This window comes from Ursus americanus, chromosome 18 (genome assembly GCF_024610735.1).
Source record: "Ursus americanus isolate L20-20 chromosome 18, mUrsAme1.1.p, whole genome shotgun sequence".
NCBI lineage: Eukaryota > Metazoa > Chordata > Mammalia > Carnivora > Ursidae > Ursus > Ursus americanus.
Window position 1 is genome coordinate 36762124 of NC_142144.1, and position 25703 is coordinate 36787826.

Sequence of the window (25703 nt, forward strand, 5' to 3'; positions counted from 1 at the left end):
AAAAGAAAAAAATGCAAATATACATTTTTGCCCATGGAAAAAAAGCCCTGAAAAATATATACTAAGGTGTAATTCCTACAAGGTGACATAATGGACAACTTAATTTCAATCTTCTGACTTTACTGACTTTATCTCACTTTCTTTCTTTTTATACAATAAATATATATTACTTCTATAAAAACAGCATAGCAAAAAACAAGATACCTTCAATTTTGCAAGAAAATGCTCAACCTTAAAATATACATCCGAATTGTAGGCAATAAGAAAAGAAGAAAAGTCCCTGAAAGATAAGACCAGCTGGAGATTCTCCCAGCCTTTCGGGTGTGTGTGACATCCAGAGTACAGATGGAGGGCACTGTGATTCCCCGCTGTGGCCCAGATCACAGACCCACCTTCACAGAAGCAGCCCCCAAGAATAGGCAACAAGGGGTGCCAATCACAACATGACTACAGAGCACTGAAGACTGTCAAGCAACATCCGAAATGACACAGTGTGAGCAGCCCGAGACGTGTGGAGGAAGGAGCTGGGACCCACCTGGATGGTCACATTCATGGACTCTGGCGCAGGTCTGGGTACACTCGGGGGGTCTGGTACCACAGGGAACTGGCGGGTAGATCACTGATGCACCACAGTGGCAGGTTAGTTCATCAAAACCTGACGGACAGGCAGGTGAAACAAAACAACCTTTCTGAATTTGGGATGTGCACACACATATTTACACAGACACAGACCACACACTTTTTTTTTTGGGGGGGGCTGCTTTTTTCACAAAAGGCTTTTCTGTTATTAAAGTTGAGCTGGTGGCAAAGGAGCAGAAAGGTATGCTACTTGCAACAAACTCTAAGTTCATGAATAACCCAGGACACTTTTACATGTATTCTATGGACAACCGATCTATAGACCATCTCTTTTGAGAGAAGAGGAGACTTCCACTAAAGATACGGCTTTTTTTTTCAAATTCTTTTGGTTAGAAAAATAGATAATGAAAGCCACAGATAATTAACAAACATAAAAACATACATTTGAATATCAATCTCAGAGAGCCACTGAAGCCATTCAAAAATTGGAAAGATTTTATTTATTTACATGAGAGAAAGAGAGAGAGAGCATGTGCATGAGCAGTGGGGAGGAGCAGTGGGAGAGGGAGAAGCAGGTTCCCTGCTGAGCAGGGAGCCTGATGCGGGATTTGATCCCACGACCACAGGATCACGACCTGAACTAAAGGCAAAGGCTTAACCGACTGAGCCAACCAGGTGCCCCCCACCAAATTCTTCAGATACAATCAGCACCTATCAATATGAAGCTGAAACAAAGCACGGAGCTGCATCCGAGTTCATCACGCACAGTTCTCAAGCTAAATCAAAATGATGACTCACACTGGAAAGCTCTAACAAGCAGTCCACCTCAAGAGCTCTCCTAACTCCTAACCAAGGGGAGACAGTTCTCCAGCTCTTGAGTCTTGGTAGAGGGTAGAGGCCAGGCCTTTAGCTGTGGTTCTCAACTAGGTCACTAAGAGTCAGGAAGCCCAGGGCTCTCAATATTCTTCCACCCACTGCTCTTCTCCAGTTAGTACTCTTTCCACCAAACCTTTCAGAGGCTACACAATGTGGCAGAAAGAGTCCTATAAATACAGTCAGGAGACTTAGGCTTCGAGTCTTGGACCTACTACTTACTTGCTAAGTTAACTGTGGGCTGGTGATTTAGCCCTTCTGAGCTTTCTATTGGTGAGGGGGGATACCAAACTTTGGCCTATCCATTCAACAAGCTTATTATGAGAAACAGCTAGGTAAAGGGAAAGGGGCTCTGTAAGTTGTTTTCATGGAATCCATGCATGTGATTTATTTGTTTATTTATTTTTAAAAGATTATTTGAGAGAGAGAGAGAGAGAGAGAGAGAGAGAGAGAACAAGCAGGGGGGAGGAGCAGATTCTCCGCTAAGCAGGGAGCCCGATGCAGGGCTCAATCCCAGGACCCTGAGATCATGACCTGAGCTGAAGGCAGATGCTTAACCAAGTGAGCCATCCAGGTGCCCCCATGTGTGTGATTTATATCAAAGCACTCACTCAACTCATATTTTGAAATGAGGTAGGCCTAGCATTCTAGCAAAGACATTTTGGGAAATCTTGATCTAAGCCAATCTTTTAATGCAGCAGTTCTCAAAGTGTGCTCTGTTGACCCCTAAGGGTCCCTGAGATCCTTTCTGTAAGGCCAAAATTATTTTCATAATAAGACTAAGAAATTATTTTTTTTTCACTATGTTGACATTTGCACTGACGGTGCAAAAGCAATGGTTAGTAAAACTGCCAGGGCTTTAGCACAGATCAAGGCAGTAGTACCAAATGGTAATCACCGTATTTTTCACTGCCAAGCACTTAGAATAAATAAAAAATGCTAGTTTCACTTAAAGAAGTCCTTGATGAAGCAATAAAGAAAAAAAAACAACTTAGTCCTTAAATACAGGTCTTTTCCATAATCTGAGGAACAAAGTGGGAAATCTGCGTAAAGCACTTTCGCTGCACACTAAAATATAATCTAGTTTTTTAAAAGAACCGCACTTGGAGTTGTGAGCTAGAACACCATTTTTACTTGAAAGAATGACTGACAAGCTATGGTTATTCAGACTTGGGTATTTGGCATACATTTTATCAAAAATTACCACAGTGAGCTTATCAATTCAAGAAAACCAACTTTGTTGCTAGCAATAAAAGCTTTCAACCTTTCAAGTGAAAACAGAATTTTGGAAAATACATATTTACCACTATGAGCTTGACAACTTCTTAATACTTTTTCCAAGACTTTTCTGATGAGACTGGTAGTTATATTAATGAACGTAAATCTTTAATATTATAACATGAAATTTTTTACCATTTCAAAAATCTGCATAACACAGTGAATAATCCATTTCCAAATGATCAGTGTAAGATGCTATAAAATCATGCATGGGTAGAATATCCATTCAAAATACAAGAAAAACCAATGAATTTTAATGTGACCGAGAACAAAAACAAAAACCCTGACTGAAGTCCTTTCTAAAATGAGGTTGAGTTTTGGTATAATTACAAAAAAAGAATATCCACCATGATTATACTCTTTTTAAACTATACACCTATGTGAGTCCAGCTTTTTTTCATTTCCTTCAACTCTATACTGCAACAGATTAATGTAGAAGCAGATACGAGAATCCAACTATCTTCTATTAAATCAAGCATCTAGTTTTCCATTAAAAAAAAAAAGTTTTAAAAATATGTCATTTAAGAGTGCCTGGTGTCTCAGTTGGTTAAGCATATGCCTTCAGCTCAGGTCATGATTCCAGGGTCCTGGGACTGAGCCACATGTTGCACTCCCTACTCAGTGGGGAGTCTGCTTCTCTCTCTGCCCCTCCCCCACAACTCATGCTCTCTCAAATAAAATCCTAAGAAAAAAGTCATTTATATTAATATGCAATTAGTATATTACTGTTTCTTTAAAAGATTTTATTTATTTATTTAAGAGAGAGAGAGAGAGAGAGAGAGAGAGAGCATGAGTGGGGGGAGGGGCAGAGGGAGAAGCAGGATAAATAAAATCTTTAAAAAAACTTTCTCAGTTTTAATTTCTAATATGGTAAACAGATATAAATCACATAAAAAGAGCTCTTTGAGGGTGCTTGATAATTTTTAAAAATGTAAATGAGTCCTAAAACCAAAAGTTTCCAAACATCAGCTAATAATATAAAGAAGACTGTTGAGGACAGAATCTGTCAATGATATTTAAGAGTAATCCAGTAATGAACCAGATCTCATCTTACCCTTGTTGCTTACATCCCAAGTTTCATACATTCAAGGAAAATAATACAGTACTAGAATAACTTTTTTTTAACATCTCAACATATCTGAAATACTTAGGCTTAGTTCAGTAACCCATACCAAACTAAGTACATCAATGCCTCAAAATATATTATGCCTGAACTTCTAGAAAACTTTATAATAAAGCATACAGTGAAGACACTCACTGGCTTGCCAGCATGACTGGCAGTTCCCACGATGACAAGGTTCTTCACATCTATGAAGGCCACAACGGAGTTTCCTCCCACAAATCAAAGGACACTTGTGCTCCTTATCCTATGAAGAGATTCGTATCTGTTTGTAAAATTATCTCCATTTATATTTTCCACAAACAACAAGAAGAGTAATAAAAAAAGCTCTCCACACATTTATCGATGAAATGATGTCTGGGATTAGCTTCAAAATAATCAGAGGGAGTAGGTATGGATGCAGATGAAATAAGATTAGTCATGAGCTGATCACTACTGAAGTTGGATGTTGGGTATAAGGGACTCATACTAACCTCTCTGCTTTTGTATATGTTTCAAATTTTCAATAATAAGAGGAAGTCTTTAAGCCTTCAAATACTGATTTATAAGTCTTGATACACTGTCCAGTTTTATCACTCTTCATCTTGTCAATATGTAAACTTTAAAAATAACAATTATGTATAATATACATATATAGGTGTTGTGTATACATGTACTACTTTGGTATTGGCACTGTGTTATCTTATTTATACACAAAACTCACACACACACACACCATGGCAACACATTACTGCCAGGTAATGCTTCCTTTATTAAGTTCCATGTAAGTGAATTATTTCAGATAACTGAAACTTGCTCCTTTCAAAAATGCCCTACTCATTTTGCCTACTGACCTGATCCACATTGTATGTGAAACCCAAAGCCTGAATCGCTAAGACCAGCCCAGTCTGTGTTTTGGGACAGCACATAATCCCCTGCAGAGGACTGTATGCTCATCTGGTGATCTTGGGCTCTGGAGCCTGAGGCCTTCTGTCTTCTTTCTCTTCTCCCATATTGCCACAGGCTGACCTGGGTTAGGCCTAAAAAGGCCTGTCTCTCTAGGCAGCTCTCTTACTGCTGCTCAGGGGCCCCTCCCAGTGATTTCTAAATCTGGGCTGCACTCCAGACAGCTGAGGCTTCTAGATGCCCTGCCCCTGGATGAATGCATCTGACTGTACCTAATGATAGGTCCACTTACCACACAGCATATCTCATTACATTTATGCCGTCCACACAACCGTTTCTTGTTACACCGCTTATCACACATAAATGTAGCATCTGCTGTGGCCAATTAAAAAGAAAAAAAAAGGGCAAAGGATATGAACATTCATTCAACAAATATTTGAGTGACTACAAGCTGAAGAAATACAAATGTAATAATGTAAATGAGTTAGTTATGGTGAAAATACATGTAAAAAGATTTTCCATTTGTCAGGCTGTCAAAAAAAAGACAATGGAAGACTGATTAATATTTGGTATGGGTGAAGGTGTGGAGAACAAGGCACACTCAGTGGATAGGAGTATAAATTTTTGGTGTACATATGCATCTATCAAAAATTTCAGTGGTAATTCTATCTTAAGGAATCATTCCTACCTACATAATTTCAAAAGTGGCTAAAAAAAAAAAAAAAAAGTGGCTAGGACACCAAAAGCACAAGCAACAAAAGAAAAAACAAATTGGCCTTGATCAAAATTAAAAGATTTTGTGCACCAATGACGCCATTAAGAAAGTGAAAAGACAGCCCACATAATGGGTGAAAATATTTGCAAATCATCTATCTATAAGGGTCTAGGATCCAAAATACATAAAGAACTCTTACAACTCAAAAACAGGAACTGAAAACAACACAACTAAAAGATCGGCAAAGGACTTAGACTCTTTTCCAAAGAAGATTACAAATGGCAAAGTACATAAAAAAATGTTCAATGTCACTAAGGAAATGCAAATCAAAACCATAATATCACTTCATATATATTTAGGATAGCTATAATAAGAAAACACATAAAAACCAAAACCAAAACAAAAAATAAGTGCTGGAGAGAATGTGGAAAAACTGGAACCCTCACACATTGTTGATGGGAATGTAAAATGATGTAGCTGCTACGGAAAACTGCTGTGGCAGTTCTTTAAAAAATTACACACAGAATTCCCATATGATCCAGCAATTTCACTTGTAGGTATATATCCAAAAAAATTTTAAACAGGTGTTTTAACAAAAATTTGTGTACAAATGTTCACAGTAGCACTAATCATAATAGCCAAAAGATCGAAACAACCCAAATGTCTGTCGACAGATGAATGGATAAATAAATTGTGATATATCCATACAGTGAAATATTATTCAGTCATAAAGAGGAATGAAGTACTGATATGTGCTACAACATGGATGAGTCTTGAAAATATGCTAAGTGAAAGAAGCCAGGCATAAAAGGTTACATACTATATGATTCCATTTATATGAAATACTCAGAATAGGTAAATCCATAGAGACAGAAAGCAGATTAGTGGTTCCCAGGGGTTTGAGGGAGGAGTGAATGGGGAGTGAAAACTTAATGAAAACAGGGTTTCCTCTTAGGGTGATGAAAATGTTTTGGAACTAGACAGAGGTGATGGCTGCACAACATTGTGAATTTACTACATGCCATTGAATTGTATACTTTAAAATGGCCTGTTCTATGTCATGTGAATTTTATTTTATTTATTTATTTTTTAAAGATTTTATTTATTTATTTGACGGAGAGAGAGAAATAGCCAGCGAGAGAGGGAACACAAGCAGGGGGAATGGGAGAGGAAGAAGCAGCTCCCAGCAGAGCAGGGAGCCCAATGCGGGGCTCGATTCCAGGAAGCTGGGGTCATAACTTGAGCCGAAGGCAGACACTTAACGACTGAGCCACCCAGGGGCCCGTTATGTGAATTTTATCTCAATTTTTAAAAATGGGCTAGGTGCTGAAGTTTTTATGGGTGAAATAATGTTTGAGATTTGTTTTCAAAGTACTCTAGTGAAAATAAAAAGTAGGGAAGGGAGAGCAAAATGTTGATAACAGATGATGGGTGACAGGTACTTAGGGTTTATTATACTAATCTTTCTACTTTCATTTATGGCTGCAATATTTCATCATAAAGTTTTAAAACGTCAGACAAGATGGCTACTGCATTATTCGTAATGGGGAAAAACTGGAGACAGCCTGAATGACCACCCAAAGGGCAATGGTGAACTGGACTGCGGTATACCCACATATAGAATACCCACATATAGAATACCCTGTAAGAGGGAGAGCTATATACACTGACATGGAAAAATGTCTTTGCTATATTACTGAGGGAAAAAAAAACCCAAGTTGCAAACAGCATGCTTAGTAGAAACCTAAGTTTAGAAGAAAAAACAAAACTAACGGGCACGTGAATACATCTATATGAACACAGAAAAAGATCTAGACCCATACCCAACAAACTAATAACAGTTTCATCAGGGAAGTAGAACTAGGAGGGGAAAATCAGGTTAGGGTATATTTTCACTATTTACTTTACGCTGTTTTTATTTTTTTACTTTAAAAAGTGTATTAATGTAATTTTTTCAAATTATGTTTTTAATAACCAAAATTTTGACTGTGGGCTTAAGGCGGATATTTCTAGCTACCTCCCAAACAGCTACTCTCCACCTTCTTAATGCTACAGAGCCTTAATTTTTTTCAGAAATTGGGTGCCCATGTGCTCCTCGGTTCAAGGTGTGAATGCAGAATAGTCTATTTGCCTGTTAATTCCATTCCCCTTGTTAATGTCTGGTTTAGGCAGGAGCATGTGATACAAAGTGTACTGAGAGCCTCTCAGGACTGTTTTCCTTGCTCTTAAGAAGGAAGCGGAACTTGGAGCAACTGGGTGGCTCAGTCAGTTAAACATCAGACTCTTGATTTTGGCTCTGGTCATGATCTCAGGGTTGTGAGATCAAGCCCCAAGTTGGGCTCTGCACTCAGTGGGGAGCCTGCTTAAGATTCTCTCTCCCTCTGCCCCTCCCCCACCCCACTTGCTCTCTTGGGGAAAAAAAAATGAAGGAAGGGAAGCTTAAGAATCTCTTTCCTTTGGATGTTGTTGGGTGAGATGTGTGGACTTGCTATAGCTAACTTCCACCCATGAGGGGAAAACCAAAAAAATCAGAGAAGCTGACCTGGTGTCCTGCAATCAGTGAGGCTGGAATTAACCAAGCCGGGCCTTGTTCTGCCTCCATACTTCCTACTATGTGAGACAGTAAACTCCCTTATTACTGATGTTACTTTTCCCTGGGTTTTTAATACCCGCAAACAAAAGCATCCTAACCCAATACAGCTTTCTTCCTAGCCAGAATAAGAGCTTTTATTTTGTACACATTTAACTTCTATTTAACTTCTGTCGCTTTCCAGAAAGGTTTTAAGGTGGCTTAAACAAAAGACTATGAAATGGTTAGCAAAGGATAGAATCATAACAGCACAGAATGTCAGGATCAAGGACAAAGGAAGAAAGGACACTGTAGTCCTCAAGGTTAAGAAGGCTGTTCCAGGTATGCAACAGAATCGAGCCTTATGGGGATCAAGCATCAGAGTCAGTGTGTAAAGTTTGCTGCATTAGGTATTATTCACCTTCACCCCCATTACCGCCATTTTATTATGAAAATTTTCAAACATATAAAGAAGTTGAAACAACTTTACAGTGAATATCCATATACCATTACTGAGATTCTACCATCACTTTTTCACATATCTACCTATTCTATCTACCAATCAATTTATCTTAATATTTGATGCACTGCAAAGAAAGCTGCAGATATGAGTACACTTACCCTAACTTTAGCATCATTAACTAGAATTCAGTTTATGATTTTTACTTTTCTTTTCAGGTAAAAGTTACATACAATGAAATGCACAAATTCTAAGTGTACCTTTACTGAGTTATGACAAATACATAACCCAAACCCCTATCAAGATAGAGAACAATTACTTTTATCCCAGAATGTTCCCTCTTGCCCCTTCCCAACCATACCTTCACTTTTGAGACTGGTACACGGAAGCTCCTAGGAAAAAAGGAAAAAAAGACAACAGTAACTCCTTTAGGAATAAATGAAACAATACAATTATAGAATAATGCTAAATATAACATGTATATCCTAAATATCCTGTACTTCTGTGGCAGCCACTTATTCACCAACTTTATCCATCTGGAACTAGGTTAGCTCAGTCCCTGTATTTAATATGCTTTCCTGACAACAGGGCCCCAGGTTTACTGACACTTCATATAAATATAACTGTAATAATCTCTGTGGTCTGGCCTCCTAATTCAAAGTAGATTAGGAATTATAAAAGCTGAATGGAAAGAGGGGCTGTTAAAGGTATAGAAAGCAAAGAAAAATAACTGCCTGGCAAGGGTAGACAGAAAAAGCCATAAAAAGCAGAAAAAGTGAAAATATGTAACAATCTGGTACCAGAGGCAAAGAGCTCAACACACTTAAGAGCAGCCCTGACATTGGTGAAATGCAGCAAAGTAGAATAGAGTAGTCCTCTGGCATTCAGAGTATTACTGTAGTAATTATGTATGAATGACCCCAAAGATCACATGTAACTTGCTGAGGCATGATCCTGAATAATGTGTGGAGAGGCAGCTGCGTGGGAGCATGTCAGTCACTTGGGGGAGAGGGAGTTTGGCTGCCCAGCATCCACGTCTGAATTTGTCTTTGATGTCATTCACAGGTTGCTATGTACTCAGAAACTAGCAAAATGATAAAAATATTTTTTCTTAGTGAAAATGACCCTGAAAAAAGGGGCAGCTACTAGAGTTGAAAAGAGAAGTAAAAAGGTCTAAGAAAAGGAAGACTCTAGCTAGAAAGATGTTTTCGATAAATTAGTTGGTTGTGTTGGATGATAAGGAAAAGTTCCCCATACGTTCTCTAGAAATTTCATGAGCAGCCTCGTGAAAATTGCTTGAGCGAATGTTCCAGTTAATGCAAACACTGGATTATAGAGTAGAAATGACATGCTACAGTGGCATCTACAACTTCAGGGAAAGGCAGAGCTCCTATAGGTCCCTAAAATCAGTATGAATAACCAACAAAAAGTTAAATACAGTACTCTTTGTAAGAGGTGGTAAGATACAGCATAAATTTTTCAAAGACTCCCACCAAAGCTTTGAAGCTTTAAGAAATTAGTTTTACTTATCTAGAAAACTCACTTCCAGGGGCACCTGGGTGGCTCAGTTGGTTAAGTGTCTGCCTTTGGCTCGGGTCATGATCCTAGGGTCCTGGGATAGAGCTCCCGAGTCAGGCTCTGTCCCTCCCCTACTCATGCCCTCTCTCGCTATTTCTCTCTCAAATAAATAAAACCTTAATTTAAAAAAAAAAAAGGGAAAAAGATGGAAAAGCCCATTCATTACAAAAGACATTTCATGAAAAATTTGGCTAAACAATGAGGTGATGATCAACAGTTTCAAAGAGATTTTTCACTCTGCCAGAGGTTTCAAGAAAATTCATACTGTTAATGAGTGCTCACAGCAATTTTAGAATAAAACTTATTTGCAAAAATTCTATTTACACAAAGCTTTTCATGAGTACACTCACTGCCATGGGGTCCACTATTAGAGGGAGTGAGGAAGGACAGTGAATGAGAAGCAAAAAAGCACAGAGAATGGGATTGCTGTGGAGAAAGAAGCAAACTGACAGTAACCATTTCTAGCTCATGCGTCCCAACCCTGCCGGTGCTTCTTGGTCACAAAGAGCACCTCTGGGTATTACTAAAATTGTGATTACTAGATCACAGTACTTCACAGTCTTCAAGGTCCTGTAGCTGACATTCAAAATATCTCTACTGTCCCACGTACTCTGCAGTTTCTTTCAGGGAAAAGAACTGCACACACATACAACTTTTGCCAAATGTAAACTGCATTATTTTTACATTTTTATTCTAAAGCTTACCTAATAAACTAGCTCCCAATTTATGAACTACATCCTCAGAATCATTTGCAAGTTAGAAGCTACCCAGACCTTGAGCTTGGTAGTGGTGAATATGCACTGAAAGTGGGTCAGAGAGGACTGATCATACTTGGAATGTTCTCCAAGTTGGATTACCCAAAGACTTCCACATCAAGGCTCCTGCCTTTGGTTATAAGCATAGGAATGGTAAAAATGGTTAGATGTCCCTTTTATAACAAAAAGTCCAATCAAAACTGCCCTGGGGCAGGAAGTAGAAATTGACAAAACACTTGTATAGTTAAGAATTAACCTTTTTGAAAGGGCGGTCTGGCCTTTGCCATTGGCTTCTGGGAGGTAATCTCTAAGCCTTTGGAATATCACGCCTGATAGGAGTGTCACTGTTTGCCTGAGGCCTTGGGTCACCACACAGTGTAACGCAATTTAGGGTACAGACTGGCCATACTGAAAAGTCTTAAGGTGGGGACTGGCTATACCACAAAGACCAATAATGTACGTCAGGGTGGAGACTTGGGTCCATACAGTAACCATAGACCTCTGGTGACACTGGAGACTGAGATCAGCCACATGGGCAGTCAACCATGTGTACACAATGGAACCTCAGTAAAAACTGAACACCCAGGCTTGGGTGACCTTTCTTGGTTGGCAATACTCCATGCATATTATTACCAACTGATGTTGAGAAAGTAACACTGGTCCAACTCCATAGGGAGAGGACAATTAGAAGCTTCATATTTGGTATTTCTTGGACTCTGCCCTGCGTGTTTCTTCCTTTGGATGATATTAATCTGTATCCTCCCCCCGTAATAAACTGTAACCACGATTCTAACAGCTTTCAATGAGTTCTGTTGAGTCCTTTTAGTGAATTATCAAACCCTGAGGGTGGTCTTGGGGACACTGGACTTGCAGTTGGTTATCAGAAGTTAGGGTGGTCTTATGGACTATTCTAATTCAGCAGTTGTCTAAACTCTTACAGTGGGTATCAGGAATGAGGGCGATCTTGTGGACTATGTTCTCTCCAACTTCTTAGTTACCTAACTCCTTGCAATAAGTGCTTTTGTTCTACACTAGCATCTAGCATTATCACACTTGTATTTGGTAGAGCTATCTGTACACTTGCCTTAGGCCCATTACTGGTCTCTGAGCCTAGAGTGCTACTCCCCCCCACCTCCAGTACCTACCCTACAACTAGCCCCTGGTTGCTGTCAGCATACACTGGCTGGATTAAATGAATCATATGTAGTATGATAGGAACAAAACATTATTAAGTTATTTTGATTCCTCGCATCCCATAATCATTAATTTAAAAGGTATGAGTGATAACAACTCTAACATTGTTTACGATTTACCTTTGTTCTGAAAGAGCATCTGCAGGAAATAACTGATGTACGAGAGCATGGTCCACAGTCTCCTTCATGGCAGAGCTTTTCACAGGTATGAATGAAATCTTCAATAAAAATGAAAAAAGCTAGGAATGAAAACTGCAAGTACTCATTTTCAGACTCCCAAGTTCACTAGACATATTGGTCTTCTACTTCTATGCCCTGCAACTCCAGAATGAGAGTTGAGGGAAAAATGATGTAGTCAATGCCTCTTCCCCTATCTTCCCTTCATCTGGCAGGCGGGGCCTTTTCTGGCAAAGAATATCCTTTGGAGTCCATAATGCTTTGCCCTAAGTCAAAAATCAGATCTTCTGACTCCTTTCTTTACGTCTCAAGTCTCAAGGTTAGACGTGGATATCCTTAAAATTATAGCCATGGATGACTTTACTGAAGTATTCTTGACTCTGAAAATCTGGGGATCATAAACAATCAGAAACCATGATCCATAATCTCACTGACTCTAGCTCTGTGACTATCTGGTGATAAGATATCTGCCATTTATTCTCCTAAACTAGGTTTAGGACAAATTCCGTTTCAAGGATCCCTTGGGGATCAGTCACAGCCTCTTACGGCTGCTGTTTAAATGATGTGTTTTTTCCCATCCTTTTATTTTCAGCCTAATTTTATTTTTAACTCTAAAGTCTGTTTTCTAAAGATACCACATAGTTGGATCTTGTGCTTTTTAAAAAAATTTCATTGGACAGCCTCTGCTTTCTAATAGTTTAATCTATTCACATTAACATTATTATAGATACAGTTGAATTATACCTGCTAACATTTAACTTTTACTTTTCTGTATGCCTCCTGTCTTTTTTTATTAATCGAATCCTCCTTTACCGCTTTCTTTGGCATTAAGTGAATATTTTCTAATATAACATTTTTTTCCTTTAATGGTATTTTTCACTATTTTTAGGGGGGTTATTTTCTTAATGGCTGTTCTAGGGCTTACCAGATACATTTTATCAGAATCTACTTCAGATTTATACTAATCTAATTCCAGTGAGATATAGAAGTCTTATTTCTATGTAGCTCTAGTCTCCCTTCTCTTTTACGCTATTATTGTTATACATATGTCTACATGTTACAAACCCAATAATATATTATTATATTACTTCATATAATTTCTATTAAAGCTGAGAAAAGGACAGCAAGCATACATTCACAGTTTGTTGTATTTATCATCTTATTTACCATTTCTGGTTTTCTTCATTTGTTCCTGCAGATCTGAGTTACCACTTGGTATCACTTTTTTACCCCAGTACAACTGTGACCCCACCCACCCTCTTTGTGCTCTTATTGTCAGACAGATTTCCACGTCGTTATAGGCCTAACAATACAATTACATATTATCTTATACAATTGTTTTTTAAGTCAGTTGCGAAAAGAATATGCATTTACACTATCATTTAAAATTATGTAATTACTGTTACTCTTTGATTTTTCATATGGATTTGAATTTATATCTGGGTTTACTTGCTTTTATCCCGAAGAACTTCCTTTAGTATTTATTGTGAAGCAGATCTCCTAGCAATGAATTGTTTTTATTTTCATTTTTGAAAGATAGTTCTGGATAGAAGCTTCAGTTTTTTCCCCCCAGCATTTTGAATAGTTCATTCCAGTGTCTTCTTGTTGTGATGTGGTGTTCTCCATTGTTTCTGATGAGAAGTCTGCTGTTAATCTTATAGGGGTTCCCTTGTATGTGAGGAGTCATATTTCTCTTGCTGCTTTCAAGATTTCCTCCTTGTCCTTGGCTTTCAGCTTTTTACTAGGTGTGGCTCTCTTTGAATTCATCCTATTGGATAAGCTGAGCTTCTTGGATACATAGATTAATGGTTTTCAATAAACTTGAAAAGTTTTCAGCTATTCAAATATTTTTCTGCTTTCTACTATTGTGGTATTCCCATTACATATATGCTTGTGTGCTTAAAAGTGCCCTGCATTTGTTTGAGGCGCTGTTCATTTTTCTTCATTCTACTTTCTCTCTGTTGGGCACAAATTGCTCAGCAGTCTGATTCAATGAAATGTGGGCAGGGGCAGTCTTTGAGTCAAGTCTGTATAGTTTGTTCTGATCTCAGAAGGGCTCCTCTTAGTTATCTCTTTCCCTAGTTCTTTCTGCTGAACTAGCTGGCTTACAGTTTAGCTTACTGCCCTTAATTAAGAAGAGGTATTATTTTTTAAAGGGCCTTTAGGTCTGAACTTCTCTACTGTGTTTCAAATTAAAGTCCGTTCCTTTGGGGGAATACTTTGTAGCTCTCTTTTCTTATGGACTACCTTTCCCCCTGGGAAAAGTCTCAGTCACTTACTCTTGGTGCTAAGTGGGACAGTAGCCTCTGGTTTTCTTGGCTTGTTTTTCCCAGTGTAGAACCTCTGCTCTAAAAGTGAGCTGGGGTGAAGATGACTGGGGCCTCAACAGTCTAGCCTGTTGTGACTGGGGTACGAACTCCCAACTTATGGGTGGGGCTGTATGAAAAGGAGCCCCTGACTGCTCAGCTGTGCTTACCAGAAATTTAGCCTCTTCCACTTGGAGTTAGAGGGGATGAAAAATGCTGGCAGTCGGCTCCTCCCTGTGAAATATGGTAGGGAGCTTAGGGGTAGAGGCAGCCCTATCTTCTTGGCACACCTATCCTGAGTAGAGCTTTTGTTAAGCTGAGCTCGGGGTGGAAGGAAGGGAGTGGACTGTGACTTAAACAACATAGACTCTTGCTGTTCTTACTGAATTTTAGGTTTTCTTTAACAAATAGTTCATTTGATGTATGCCCATAGGACAATTTCCAGAAACTTTAAGTAATTGCTTTGTAATAATTTTCCCTAGCTTTGCTTGTTTTGCTGGGGAATGGGTCCACACAGCTCATGTTCCCATCCTGAAAGTAGAACTTTCCCTAGTATCTCATACTAAAGCAATCTGTCTAGGATGGAAATTCCTATTGAGTGAGCTACTAAAAGATTTCGGCAAGCTTTCTACAGATAAGCCAGATCTGAATAAACTTGACAGCCATTGTTTTCACTAGCCATGGGATTGTCTTTGAGCTCTCAATCCGACTCAGCCTAATTCCTTACAAATTTTCCATGACTAAAAACTTGTTGAGGTACAGTGGTTACCCTCACACCCCTTCATCTGGTCTTGTCCCACCCTCTGGGCCTATTTATACAGACAATTACTATCCTTCTCTTGCTCAAGTCCCCCTGCACTACCCATTTCACATTTCCTCTTTCTCTGATTGTCAACATATCTTAGCCCCACAGTGGGATTTCTGGTCATCATATATGAAATTATTACAAAACTGACCCATGAGCTTTTTGAAAAGGGAAGACCTTTACTATCCTTCTTGATTTTGAAGTCATCTGATCTCCACTTTACAGAGCTTATCTGAAGATACATTTTTACAGTAGGCAAGAGAACCAACAGACAACTGATTTTCCTAATGCAGTTAAAATATGTATTAAAATATGAGAAAAGAGCATTTCTCCTCTATACACAATTTTAAAGTCAAACTATAAAAAATAATTAGGTAGGGTGTACCTACCAGTTTCTGCTGGTATCTGGAAGAAATATGAAATCTCTCTTTTCAATAAACATGGAAACCAAACCTAAAGATTTTAGCTTTGACAATTAGTTATAGGAATACCTCTCTTATACAGACTCAGTTGCCCACATCCATTTTTCTAAATACACAGCCTTTGAACACTCACCCAGGAGAGAAGGTGCCAAGCCATTGCAAAACTATACGGGTATATTCCCCAAGGACTGCCTCAGACTGTCTCAGAACTCAGACTATTACTTTATAGCTAATTCCAACAAACTTTTTCTGGTTTCTATATCCAAAATATAAGAAGCCACAGAACAGAAAAAAGGGAGCGTCATTAATGGTAGGCACACAGGCACACTAAAAGCAATGACAGGAAAATAAACACCCAAAAGCTTTAACAAGTAGATAAAACAATTAAAACTGTACACTGGTGTGGGGAAATTGCCCGAGAAACCTGAGTACGCCCTAAGGGCATCACTGTACCCAGCATAATACAATAACTGAGGTTCAGGAAAATGATGACTCTGAGTCAATAAAGAGGAAAGAAATTATCTTCAGTAACCTCTGTTTAAAGAAAGAAGAAAATGCAAGTTTTAGAAAACTGCCTTCCAAAATGATGCTCAGAAAGTCTTACCCTCAACCAAATGGGAAACTCAGCTATAGAGAAAGTATTTCTTGAGTACTCCAATGGCTAAAGTTTTATTATATTTAGCATTTTAGTTCTTAAACATCTCAACCGCAGTCATTTAACATGTTCCTATTATATGAAAATGCCTTTAAACACTCATTGACCCCTGGACTGGTAAAAGGATATATGGTGTTCATACTACTGCAGGCTACTAAGAGAAATTATAACCCCCACCGGCCCCACATGGAATAGTATCTCGCAACTGTCCTGAGATGGCAATAAAATAGCCGAAGCAAAAGGAGAGATCACTTGGGCATATTTGAGTTTTCATAAGTATATTTTGAGGAGGAAAGAAAAAATGCCCACACAAATTTTATCATTAATATTTTCAAAAGCCTCTGATACTATAACTGAAATTTAACACTATTCTGCTTATATATTTTTAAAGACAACTTTACGCCTACTGGTTACCTAAGGAACCACATGGCAGAGGCTTGCCGCACACTTTTCCACACGAAGGGACAGCATCCATGCATGTTTTCCGACTACTACTTCCAAGTTCTAGCAATTGGCTGAGAGGAGTTTGGCCACAAGGGCAACAGCGCACCAGCTGGGGGAGCCGTGGGCACGGCTGGCAGGGCTGAGGGTGGCACACTTGAGAACATGTATGGTTCCCACATTTCAAGTCCCTGTAAAGAAAAACAACAGACTGTTATATAATTGTTGCATAAAATATGGCTTTATTCTTACTGAGAAAAACATAAAACCTTACTTGCCACATATCTTTAAACAGCCAAAGTCTCCAAATCCATCAGACTTTCCTACATCTGTTCCACATAACACATCTCGGGAAGTGCTGCCACAGTAGCACACTTGAGGACACAATTTCAAAAACAAAGGTTAGTAAACTGTATGGATTCTTAAAATGTTCCACGCAATCTACAAGAACCTAGCACAAAATGCTATTCATTAGTGTTGATCAGACCTGATGCAGAAATAAATGTGGCTTATATAGCAGCTCTAAGATCCACCTAAGAGGCTTTATCACAGGAAGAAGTGAAAAAGGCCTTGTTAGACTGTCGATATCCCATGTGCCTCTGCAACACATCCTCAGAACAGCATTAAAGTGAAGCAACCCTCTAAATGAAGAGACTACTGTCCAGCCCCTAAGGCCATGGCTGAGAACCATTCATCCTGAGGCTCCCTGGGCATCACTGGGGTCCTCTAGAGACGTTACAGAAGATAGAAGCCAAGTTGGTGCCAGTCATGGAGGAGATGATGACTGAATCCCTGCCGTCTTCACTCCAACGCAAGCAGCATAGATTTAGTACTTTATATATTGGGGTTCACATAAAATACTCAGAAAAACTATCTATTGCTAAAAGGGAATAAAAAAATCAGTGCAATATAAAATCCTTAATCATTTGTATTCTACTACTATTGAATTTGAAGTAATCATGTTTGAGTATTCACACTGAGCAGAAAGTTCAAACAACTCAAGACTTTAATTTGCTAGATAAAGAACCCAGTCCAACATCTATAGCTCTTCCTGTGGGTTCAAGAAATGAGTTCCTTTATTTCTTGAGGTCAGCAATAAATATGTGTTATATTTAAGGAGTTATGTTTCTGATGTATTAATATGTAACAAAGTCTGATGAGAACTAATTTTCATCAATTTACATAATTTTTCTAAGTGTTACTTTACATTTTCAATTTATAATAAAAATTTATCCCATTAAAATCAATCTATGCAAATATACTTGGCCCTACATAATAAAAGCAGACCAAAAGAGTAGAAACTAAATTGAAATCTTGCAGACTTAATGATGCTTTCCTTCTTTCTCAATACAACTTAGATTATCTACTTGCACATAAAATCAACATAAAAATAAATGCAACACTATAAAAACATCAAATCTTAAAATCACATATTTAGTAAAAAATAAAATAGAATACTTCTAACTTCAAACATTAGCAATAATGTTTATAAAAAAAAATGACCAAAAACTTTCAATGAGACACGAGAAAGGGGAAAGCCTCAAATCAATAAAGACCCAACCAAGACTCTTGATTTTTAAAATCTACATTCCATCTTCCAGTAAGTACATTTGCAGTTTCATCCCCTGTTCTAAAACTGATTCATTTATTCAATAAAGACTTACTGGATGAATATAGATGTAGGAAATACAACCAGTATTTATGGAGCCAATGAAATTGGTAAAGAAACCCTAGTAACTGGGAATTTCTGCAAGCAGGCTTTTCTTTGCTAAGTTTCTGCTCAGACAGAACAGAGGATTTTGTTTTGTTTTGTTTTTCGGAGGTAATGAGCAGATAGCTGTGAACAAAAAAGTCGAGGGTCAGAAATAAACCCATGCCTGCATGGTCAATTAATCTACGATAAAGGAGGCAAGAATATACAATGGGGAAGAGTCTTTTCAGTAAATAGTGCTAGAAAAATTTAACAGCTACATGCAAAAGAATGAAACTGGACCATTTTCTTACATCATACACAAAAATATCCTCAGAATGAATTAAAGACATAAATGAGAGATCTGAAACCATTAAACTTCTAAAAGTAAACACAGGCAGTAACCTCTTGGACACTGCCTTTAGCAACATATTTATGGATATGTCTCCTCAGGCAAGGGAAATAAAAGCAAAAATAAACCACTGGGACTACACCAAAATAAAAAGCTTTTACACAGCAAAGGAAACCATCAACAAAACAAAAAGACAACCTAACAAATAAGAGAACATATCTGCAAATAAGATGTCTGATGAGGGGTTAATAGCCAAAATATATAAAGAATTTATGAAACTCAACACCAAAAACAGAAACAATCCAGTTAAAAATGGGCAGAGGACCCAAATATACACTTTTCCAAAGAAGATATACACATTGCTGACAGATACTCAACATCACTAATCATCAGAGAAATGTAAATCAAAACCACAATATCACCTCACACTAGTCAGAATGCCCAGTATCAAAAAGATAAGGATGGCGTGCCTGGGTGGCTCTGTCTATCGGGCGTCTCTCTTCAGCTCAGGTCATGATCTTGGGATTGAGCCCTGTGTTGGGCTCCCTGCTCACGGGCAGCCTGCTTCTCCCTCTCCCCTCCCTGCTTATGCTCTCTCTCTCGCTATTTCTCTCTCAAATAAATAAATAAAATCTTAAAACAAAAAAATAAGAGAGATACGGAATAGTAAGTGTTGGTGAGAATGTGAAGAAAAAGGAACCCTTGTACACTGTTGGTGGGAATATAAACTGGTGCAACTACTGTGGAAAACTGTATGGAGGTTCCTCAAAAAATTAAAAACAGAAATACCATGATCCAGCAATTCTACAACTAGGTATTTACCCAAGGAAAACAAAAACACTAATTCAAAAGCTACATGTAACCCTATGCTTGTTGAGCGTTATTTACAATAGCCAAGATACAGAAACAACCCAAGAGCCCACCAATAGATGAATGGATAAAGAAGATGTGGTACGTAGATATATTCAATGGACTATTACTCAGCCATAAAAAGAATGAGACTTTGCCATTTGCAACTTGGACCTAGAGGGTATTGTGCTAAGTGAAGTTAGTCTGACAGAGAAAGACAAATACCATATGATTTCACTTTTATGTAGACTCTAAAGAACAAAACAAATGAATCAACAAGCAAGCAAAAAACCAAACAGACTCTTAAATATAGAGAACAAACTGGTGGTTGCCACAGGGGAGGTAGGCACGGGGACAGATGAACTAGGTGAAGGGAATTAAAAGGTACAAACTTCCAGTTATAAAATAAGTCATGGAGATGAAAAGGACAACACAGAGAATACAGTCAATAATACTATAGTAACAATATATGGTGACAGACAGTGACTACACTTACTGTGGTAAGCACTGAGTAATGTATAGAGTTGTCAAATCAATATGCTCTACACCTAAAACTAATGTAAGACTGTATCTTAATTCAGTTAAATAAAAAACAAAAAAGAATCAAGGGTCAGAAAATTGTGACAATGAAAACAAAATGGAGCCCCTGTTCAATCAGGAAACAACCTGAGTACAGTATTAAAAAGCCCCGTTATGTATGCGTAGGCACAAGAGACAGCAATATGAGCTGGTGACAGAAGAACTGGGTGGTCACTGCTGGTTGAAGATTATTCGGGAACCAACGGTAGTCTGGAAGAAGGTCTCTGCTGCAAGCTTTAGCCTGTTCAGCATTTTTATCAACACATGAATGAACCTCTGGGAGGAATGCTTATTAAATCTCTAGATAAGGCTGAAAGGGATCCTAGAAGAACTACAAATGAAGAGGATAAATAAGCTATACTCTCCTAGATATTTATTGCAGACAAACAAAAAGCTTTCAACTGGGTCTGAAAAATCAACAACACAAAAACAGAAAGTCAGAGACTGGAATCCATACAAATTTGTACAAAAAAGACCTGGGTGAGTTAGCTGAGACAAAGCACAATATGAATCAAGAGCTAAATGTGGTCCACAAAGGGACTCTCTCACACCGCAGTCTATACTCCTAAAACCAAACAGCCAGTATATACTTAACTCCTGCCTTATCTCAAAGGATAAGGATATATGAAATATAACACAGGAAAATACATGTAAAGATGTGAAAAGTAGAACAATGGTAGAGATACAGAATAAATCAAAGTTAAAAAAAGTACACTATAAAGACAAACATTAGGTCCACTTATCCAGGGTTCCTAAGATAAAAAGATCAATCACCTTTGAGGAAAAACTACTACTCTTGGAACTAAGGCCAGACAGTAATTTCTCCCAAGAGGACCCATAAAGAGAACACTTGAGTAATACACAGCACAGTTCCTCACATGAAACACTCATAGTGCACAACATAAAACATTTCATAGGGCTGTTACTTATTTCAAGTGCCAACATAGATCAATAGCATCACACTAAGGTAAAATTTCATCAAATAAAACTCCACAGGGCACCAATACATGGTAGGCCAGGATCCCTGCAGATCAGGGGCTGTTGTAAAAACAGAGCAATCGCACAGTATGTGTGTCTTTGTGGCTCGCTTCTTTCACTTAGCATAACATTTTGGAGGTTCATCCACTTCATGGCATCTATCAATATTCTATTCCCTTTCATGGATGAATAATAACCTGCTGCATGGTTACATTTGTTTATCCATTCATCAGGTGATAGACATTTGAATTGTTTCCATGTTTTGATTATGATGAATAGTACTGCTATGCACATGCATTTACAAGTTTTGTGTGGACGTATATTTCCACCTCTTTTGGATATATGCCTAGGAGTGGAATTGCTGGGTCATATGGTGAAATTCTACATTTAACCTTTAAAGAAACTACCAAACTAAAGTGGTTATATTATACTACTCTGATTGTGGTTTTAATTTACATTTCGTTAGTATCTGAAGGTGTTAAGCACCTTTCACATGTTTATTGGCTATTTATGTTTTTTTTGTTTTTTTAAAGATTTTATTTATTTGAGAGAGAGAGGGAAAGAGAGCACAAGCTGGGGGAGGGGTAGAGAGAGAGGGAGAAACAGACTCCCTGCTGAGCAGGGAGCCCAACGCGGGGCTCGATCCCAGGACCCCAAGATCATGACCTGAGCTGAAGGCAGATGCTTAACCGACTGAGCCACCCAGGCACCCCTATGTTTTCTTTTATGAAGTATCTGTTCAAGTTTTTTGCTCATTGTTTAAGTTGTTCCTCTTTTTTTGTTGTTTTGTAGGAGTACGTCAAATATTCTGGATACAATCTACAATTGATCTATTCATTTTCTTAATGGTATCTTTTGAGAACAGAAATTTTTAGTTTTAATTAAAGTTCAATGTATCAATTTTTTTCTTTTAAGGTAGTTTTGTTCTCTGTCCAAGAAATCTTTACCTAACCCCAAAGTTGTGAAAGTATTCTCTTATAGTTTATTCTGGAAGCTTTATGTTTCTGGGTTTTACATTTAAGTCTGTGATCCACGCAGAATTAATTTTTGTGTAAAGAGTAAGATAGAGGTTGAGGTTTGTTTTTTCTTACGTATACATCCAGTTCTAGCAACATCTTAAAAAGGCTCCTTTTTCACACTGAATTAACTTAACATTGTGGTTGAAAATCAGCTGACTGTACAAATGTGGGTCTATTTCTGGACTTTATTCTCTTTCACTTATTTAGTAGTCTACCATTAACACCAATAACTACACTGTCATGATTATTGTAACTTTATAAATCTTGAAATCAAACAGTTTAAGTCTTTCAACTTCATTCTTTCTCAAGATTTTTTTGGTCTTTCTAGATCCTTTTTTTTAAAAGTAGGCTCCATGCCCAGTGTGGAGCCCAATGCGGAGCTTCAACTCACAACCCTGAGATCAAGACCTGAGCTGAGATCAAGACTTGAACACTAAACCAACTGAGCTGCCCAGGAACCCCTCTAGATCCTTTTCAAGAAGGTACTTTTTAAAAAAATTTCCCACTTACTTTTAAACAGCATTTTAAAATCTACTGTCCAAATTCTATAGGACAATGACCTATATTGGTATTACGAAACTAAGTACTGAAACTAAACACTAAAACTAAACACTGAAACCATCTAAGCATTAATCTATCTCCATTTCTCTCTACCCAAGGTACAGAGCTACTAGAGACGTTGTAACTATAGGCGTGAGACCAATCCATGTCATCAAGACTATAAATAAGGTTCCAGAAAATATACAAGTATTGCTGGCTGGTGTGCCCACCACTTACCCTGGTTCAGTATAATCCGACAAGGCTGGCATTGACCCCCATGGCATAGCTCGGCACAGTGGTGCTGACCACAATTCAAAAGATTCTCACATGGATTGGAACAGTGGACCGAGACAGCCTGACCACAGCGAACTGTGTGCCTAGAAAGAAAACAGATGTTTAGACAGCATTAGTTTGATGTTGGACAATAAGTTCCTGTTGGATAGCTAAACTTAACAATGAAGCCCAAATCTTCCCCCCCCCAAAACTATGAAATCTTTCTCTTGACCCTGTTTCTCTCACTTTTCTGTTTACCTCCTCCAATCTTTATTTCCTCAATTACTTTCCTCCTCTCCACTCTTTCTTTTTTCCCCTGCTTTGCTTTCCTTATTTCCCATCCTGCCTTTCTCTCTCCCCTATGTTCTGACCAGTGAAGAAGTGGAAATTTCTCTTGGTAGATTTCTTCACTGAGTAGCATGAAGTAGCGTGCAGGAGAGGAAAGAGCCAGGAGCTCCCATAGTATCTTACAGATGGAAACAGCAAAGCTGGGGGTGGGGGGCAGGGGTGGGGAGGGTTAGTTATAATGTATATACTAAGACTAGAAATACAATGGCATTCTCCTTGGATCTGGTACTTTGGAATTTTATGTAGATATAATACTTAAGAACATACTGTATGTGACTTTGATTCAGGATGGGAAAATCATTCTGGCATTATTCTAATAAGCATCCTAATTTTGCTGACTTATTGGCTACAGGGGGATATGAGGCTAGTGCTTTTAGACAATTATTTTCAAGTCTCTTTCCAAGGTAATGGTTTAGAGCTTGGAGTTACTCTCCTGCAAGAAGAGTTTTATTCTATCCCCTACTTTCATCTCAACCATGTATTTTGTTTTAAAAAGTCACTGTTACATATACAGATGACCAGTTTCCAGTGCTCAGCATCATGGCTAACATCAACCCCTGGAGGTGAACACTATTATCTCTATTTTATGGTAAGAAAAATGAGGCTCAGTGAGACTACACAATTTGCCCAGGTCAAATGATTAGTGGCAGAGCCCAGATCTGACCTGGTTTTTCTGACTCAGAGCCTTACTCTCAGGCCATACTACTATCCTAAGTTCAGACAAATGTGATTCACTGAAAATTGGCTCAATCCCATTTTGTCTTGTGGTTCAGAAATCATTTGGGTCTTACTGGGCCTCAGAAACATTTCATAACTATCAGTGATCCTTGCCCTGATGATGGAGAACTTGTATTATAATGAAAAGAGGATGGGCTCTGGGGTCACTTACTCTTTCATTTAACAATATTCACTGAAAACCTCCTAGATGCCAGATATGATGCTAGGTACAGGTAAATGGTCCCTGTCTCCTGAACCTTAATAGGCCTGGGTTCAATCCTGATTCTTTCACCCATAGAGGTTAAGAAAAAAGTCCCTGTCATCTTGGCATTCAACTGACATGGGTAATCTCACTATGCCAATATCTTCTTAATCACTTATAAGACTGCAAAAAACAGGATCAGGAAAGCAGAGTAAACTATTATTTACAAAAAAGTACTATTTAGGGGTGCCTGGGTGGTTCAGATGATTGGGCGTCTGCCTTCGGCTCTGGTTGTGATTTCCAGGTCCTGGGATTGAGTCAGTGGGGAGTCTGCTTCTTCCTTTCCCTCTGCCTCTCTCCCTCAAATAAATAAAATCTTCAAAAAAAAAAAAAAAAAAAAGTACTATTTATGCCTACCACTTATTTATATCTACCTACTTATTCTTACTTTAGAAATTCACACATAAATCACCAATGTGGAAACTGAAGTCTTTAGAGAGCAGTTCTAACTTTACCTGGTCCGTCCACATTCACATGTTTTAGTCATAAAGGCAGGGCAGGGTGGACAAGGTCCAGGATGGCAGAGACTAAAAGAGAAAGGCTTAGATGAATAAATCATACTCATGTATCCAAACCTGAACAAAGTTGCCCCTACTGGGTCTTACTGTAAATGTGCCAACAAATAAAGCTATTATGAGATGTTTTAGTATTTGCCTAAAGTTGATTAAACTATTTAAACAAAAATATCAACAATGTTTTCATATAGGAAGAATGGGTGGGATTATCATCTTAGAATATTTAACCAGGAAAGTAAAGCCCAAGTCAAAATACTGGTTTTATTTGGTTCTGACAGTCAAAGCTGACATTTCCAAATATGGTCTTAGCCCACTTAGTGAGATGTGTAGGGATAAAAATAGCTTGCCACTCAGGTGAATGGTCATCCATCTAGTCAATACTCAGGTAATGGGCTAAGGATGGGAACGGTGAAAAGAAGGCTGACATGAGGAGAGGCAGGCTGGTAAGTAAGATAAGGAGAGAACAAATGGGAAGGGATTCATGAAAAGAACTGGACTTAGAGGTATGCTATAGGTCAGGATTAGACTTCTGAACAGAATGCTTCTTTCTTATAGGAGTGATGTTATAAAGAAAAAGAAAAAATTACAAAATGGAATTTATCTATTCAGGTAAATACTATTCTCTTCAAAGTAGATACTCTGGTAAATTACACACTAGTTTAGAAATACTACTTAAAAAAACATTTTAGGGGTGCCTGGGTGGCTCAGTCAGCTAAGCGTTTGACTCTTGATTTCGGCTCAGGTCATGATCTCAGGGTCATCATGTTGAG

At 38.3% G+C, this 25703-nt stretch overlaps 1 protein-coding gene across 4 annotated transcripts in view; it reads right to left on the bottom strand.

Moving 5' to 3' along the window:
- NFX1 (nuclear transcription factor, X-box binding 1) overlaps positions 1 to 25703 on the bottom strand; it is a 72001-nt gene that overhangs the window by 18543 nt on the left and 27755 nt on the right. For 2 of the 4 annotated variants that reach the window (XM_045780827.2, XM_045780825.2), the window contains exons 6-14: positions 24874 to 24945; positions 23056 to 23195; positions 17086 to 17185; positions 16785 to 17002; positions 12126 to 12223; positions 8841 to 8871; positions 5028 to 5107; positions 3989 to 4097; positions 536 to 655 (exon numbers count right to left, since the gene is read on the bottom strand). In XM_045780827.2, coding sequence (XP_045636783.2) covers positions 536 to 655; positions 3989 to 4097; positions 5028 to 5107; positions 8841 to 8871; positions 12126 to 12223; positions 16785 to 17002; positions 17086 to 17185; positions 23056 to 23195; positions 24874 to 24945 — 968 coding nt within the window. Of the gene's footprint in view, positions 1 to 535; positions 656 to 3988; positions 4098 to 5027; positions 5111 to 8840; positions 8872 to 12125; positions 12224 to 16784; positions 17003 to 17085; positions 17186 to 23055; positions 23196 to 24873; positions 24946 to 25703 lie in introns of all 4 variants that reach the window. The other 2 variants (XM_045780826.2, XM_045780824.2) reach the window with 1 other exon arrangement.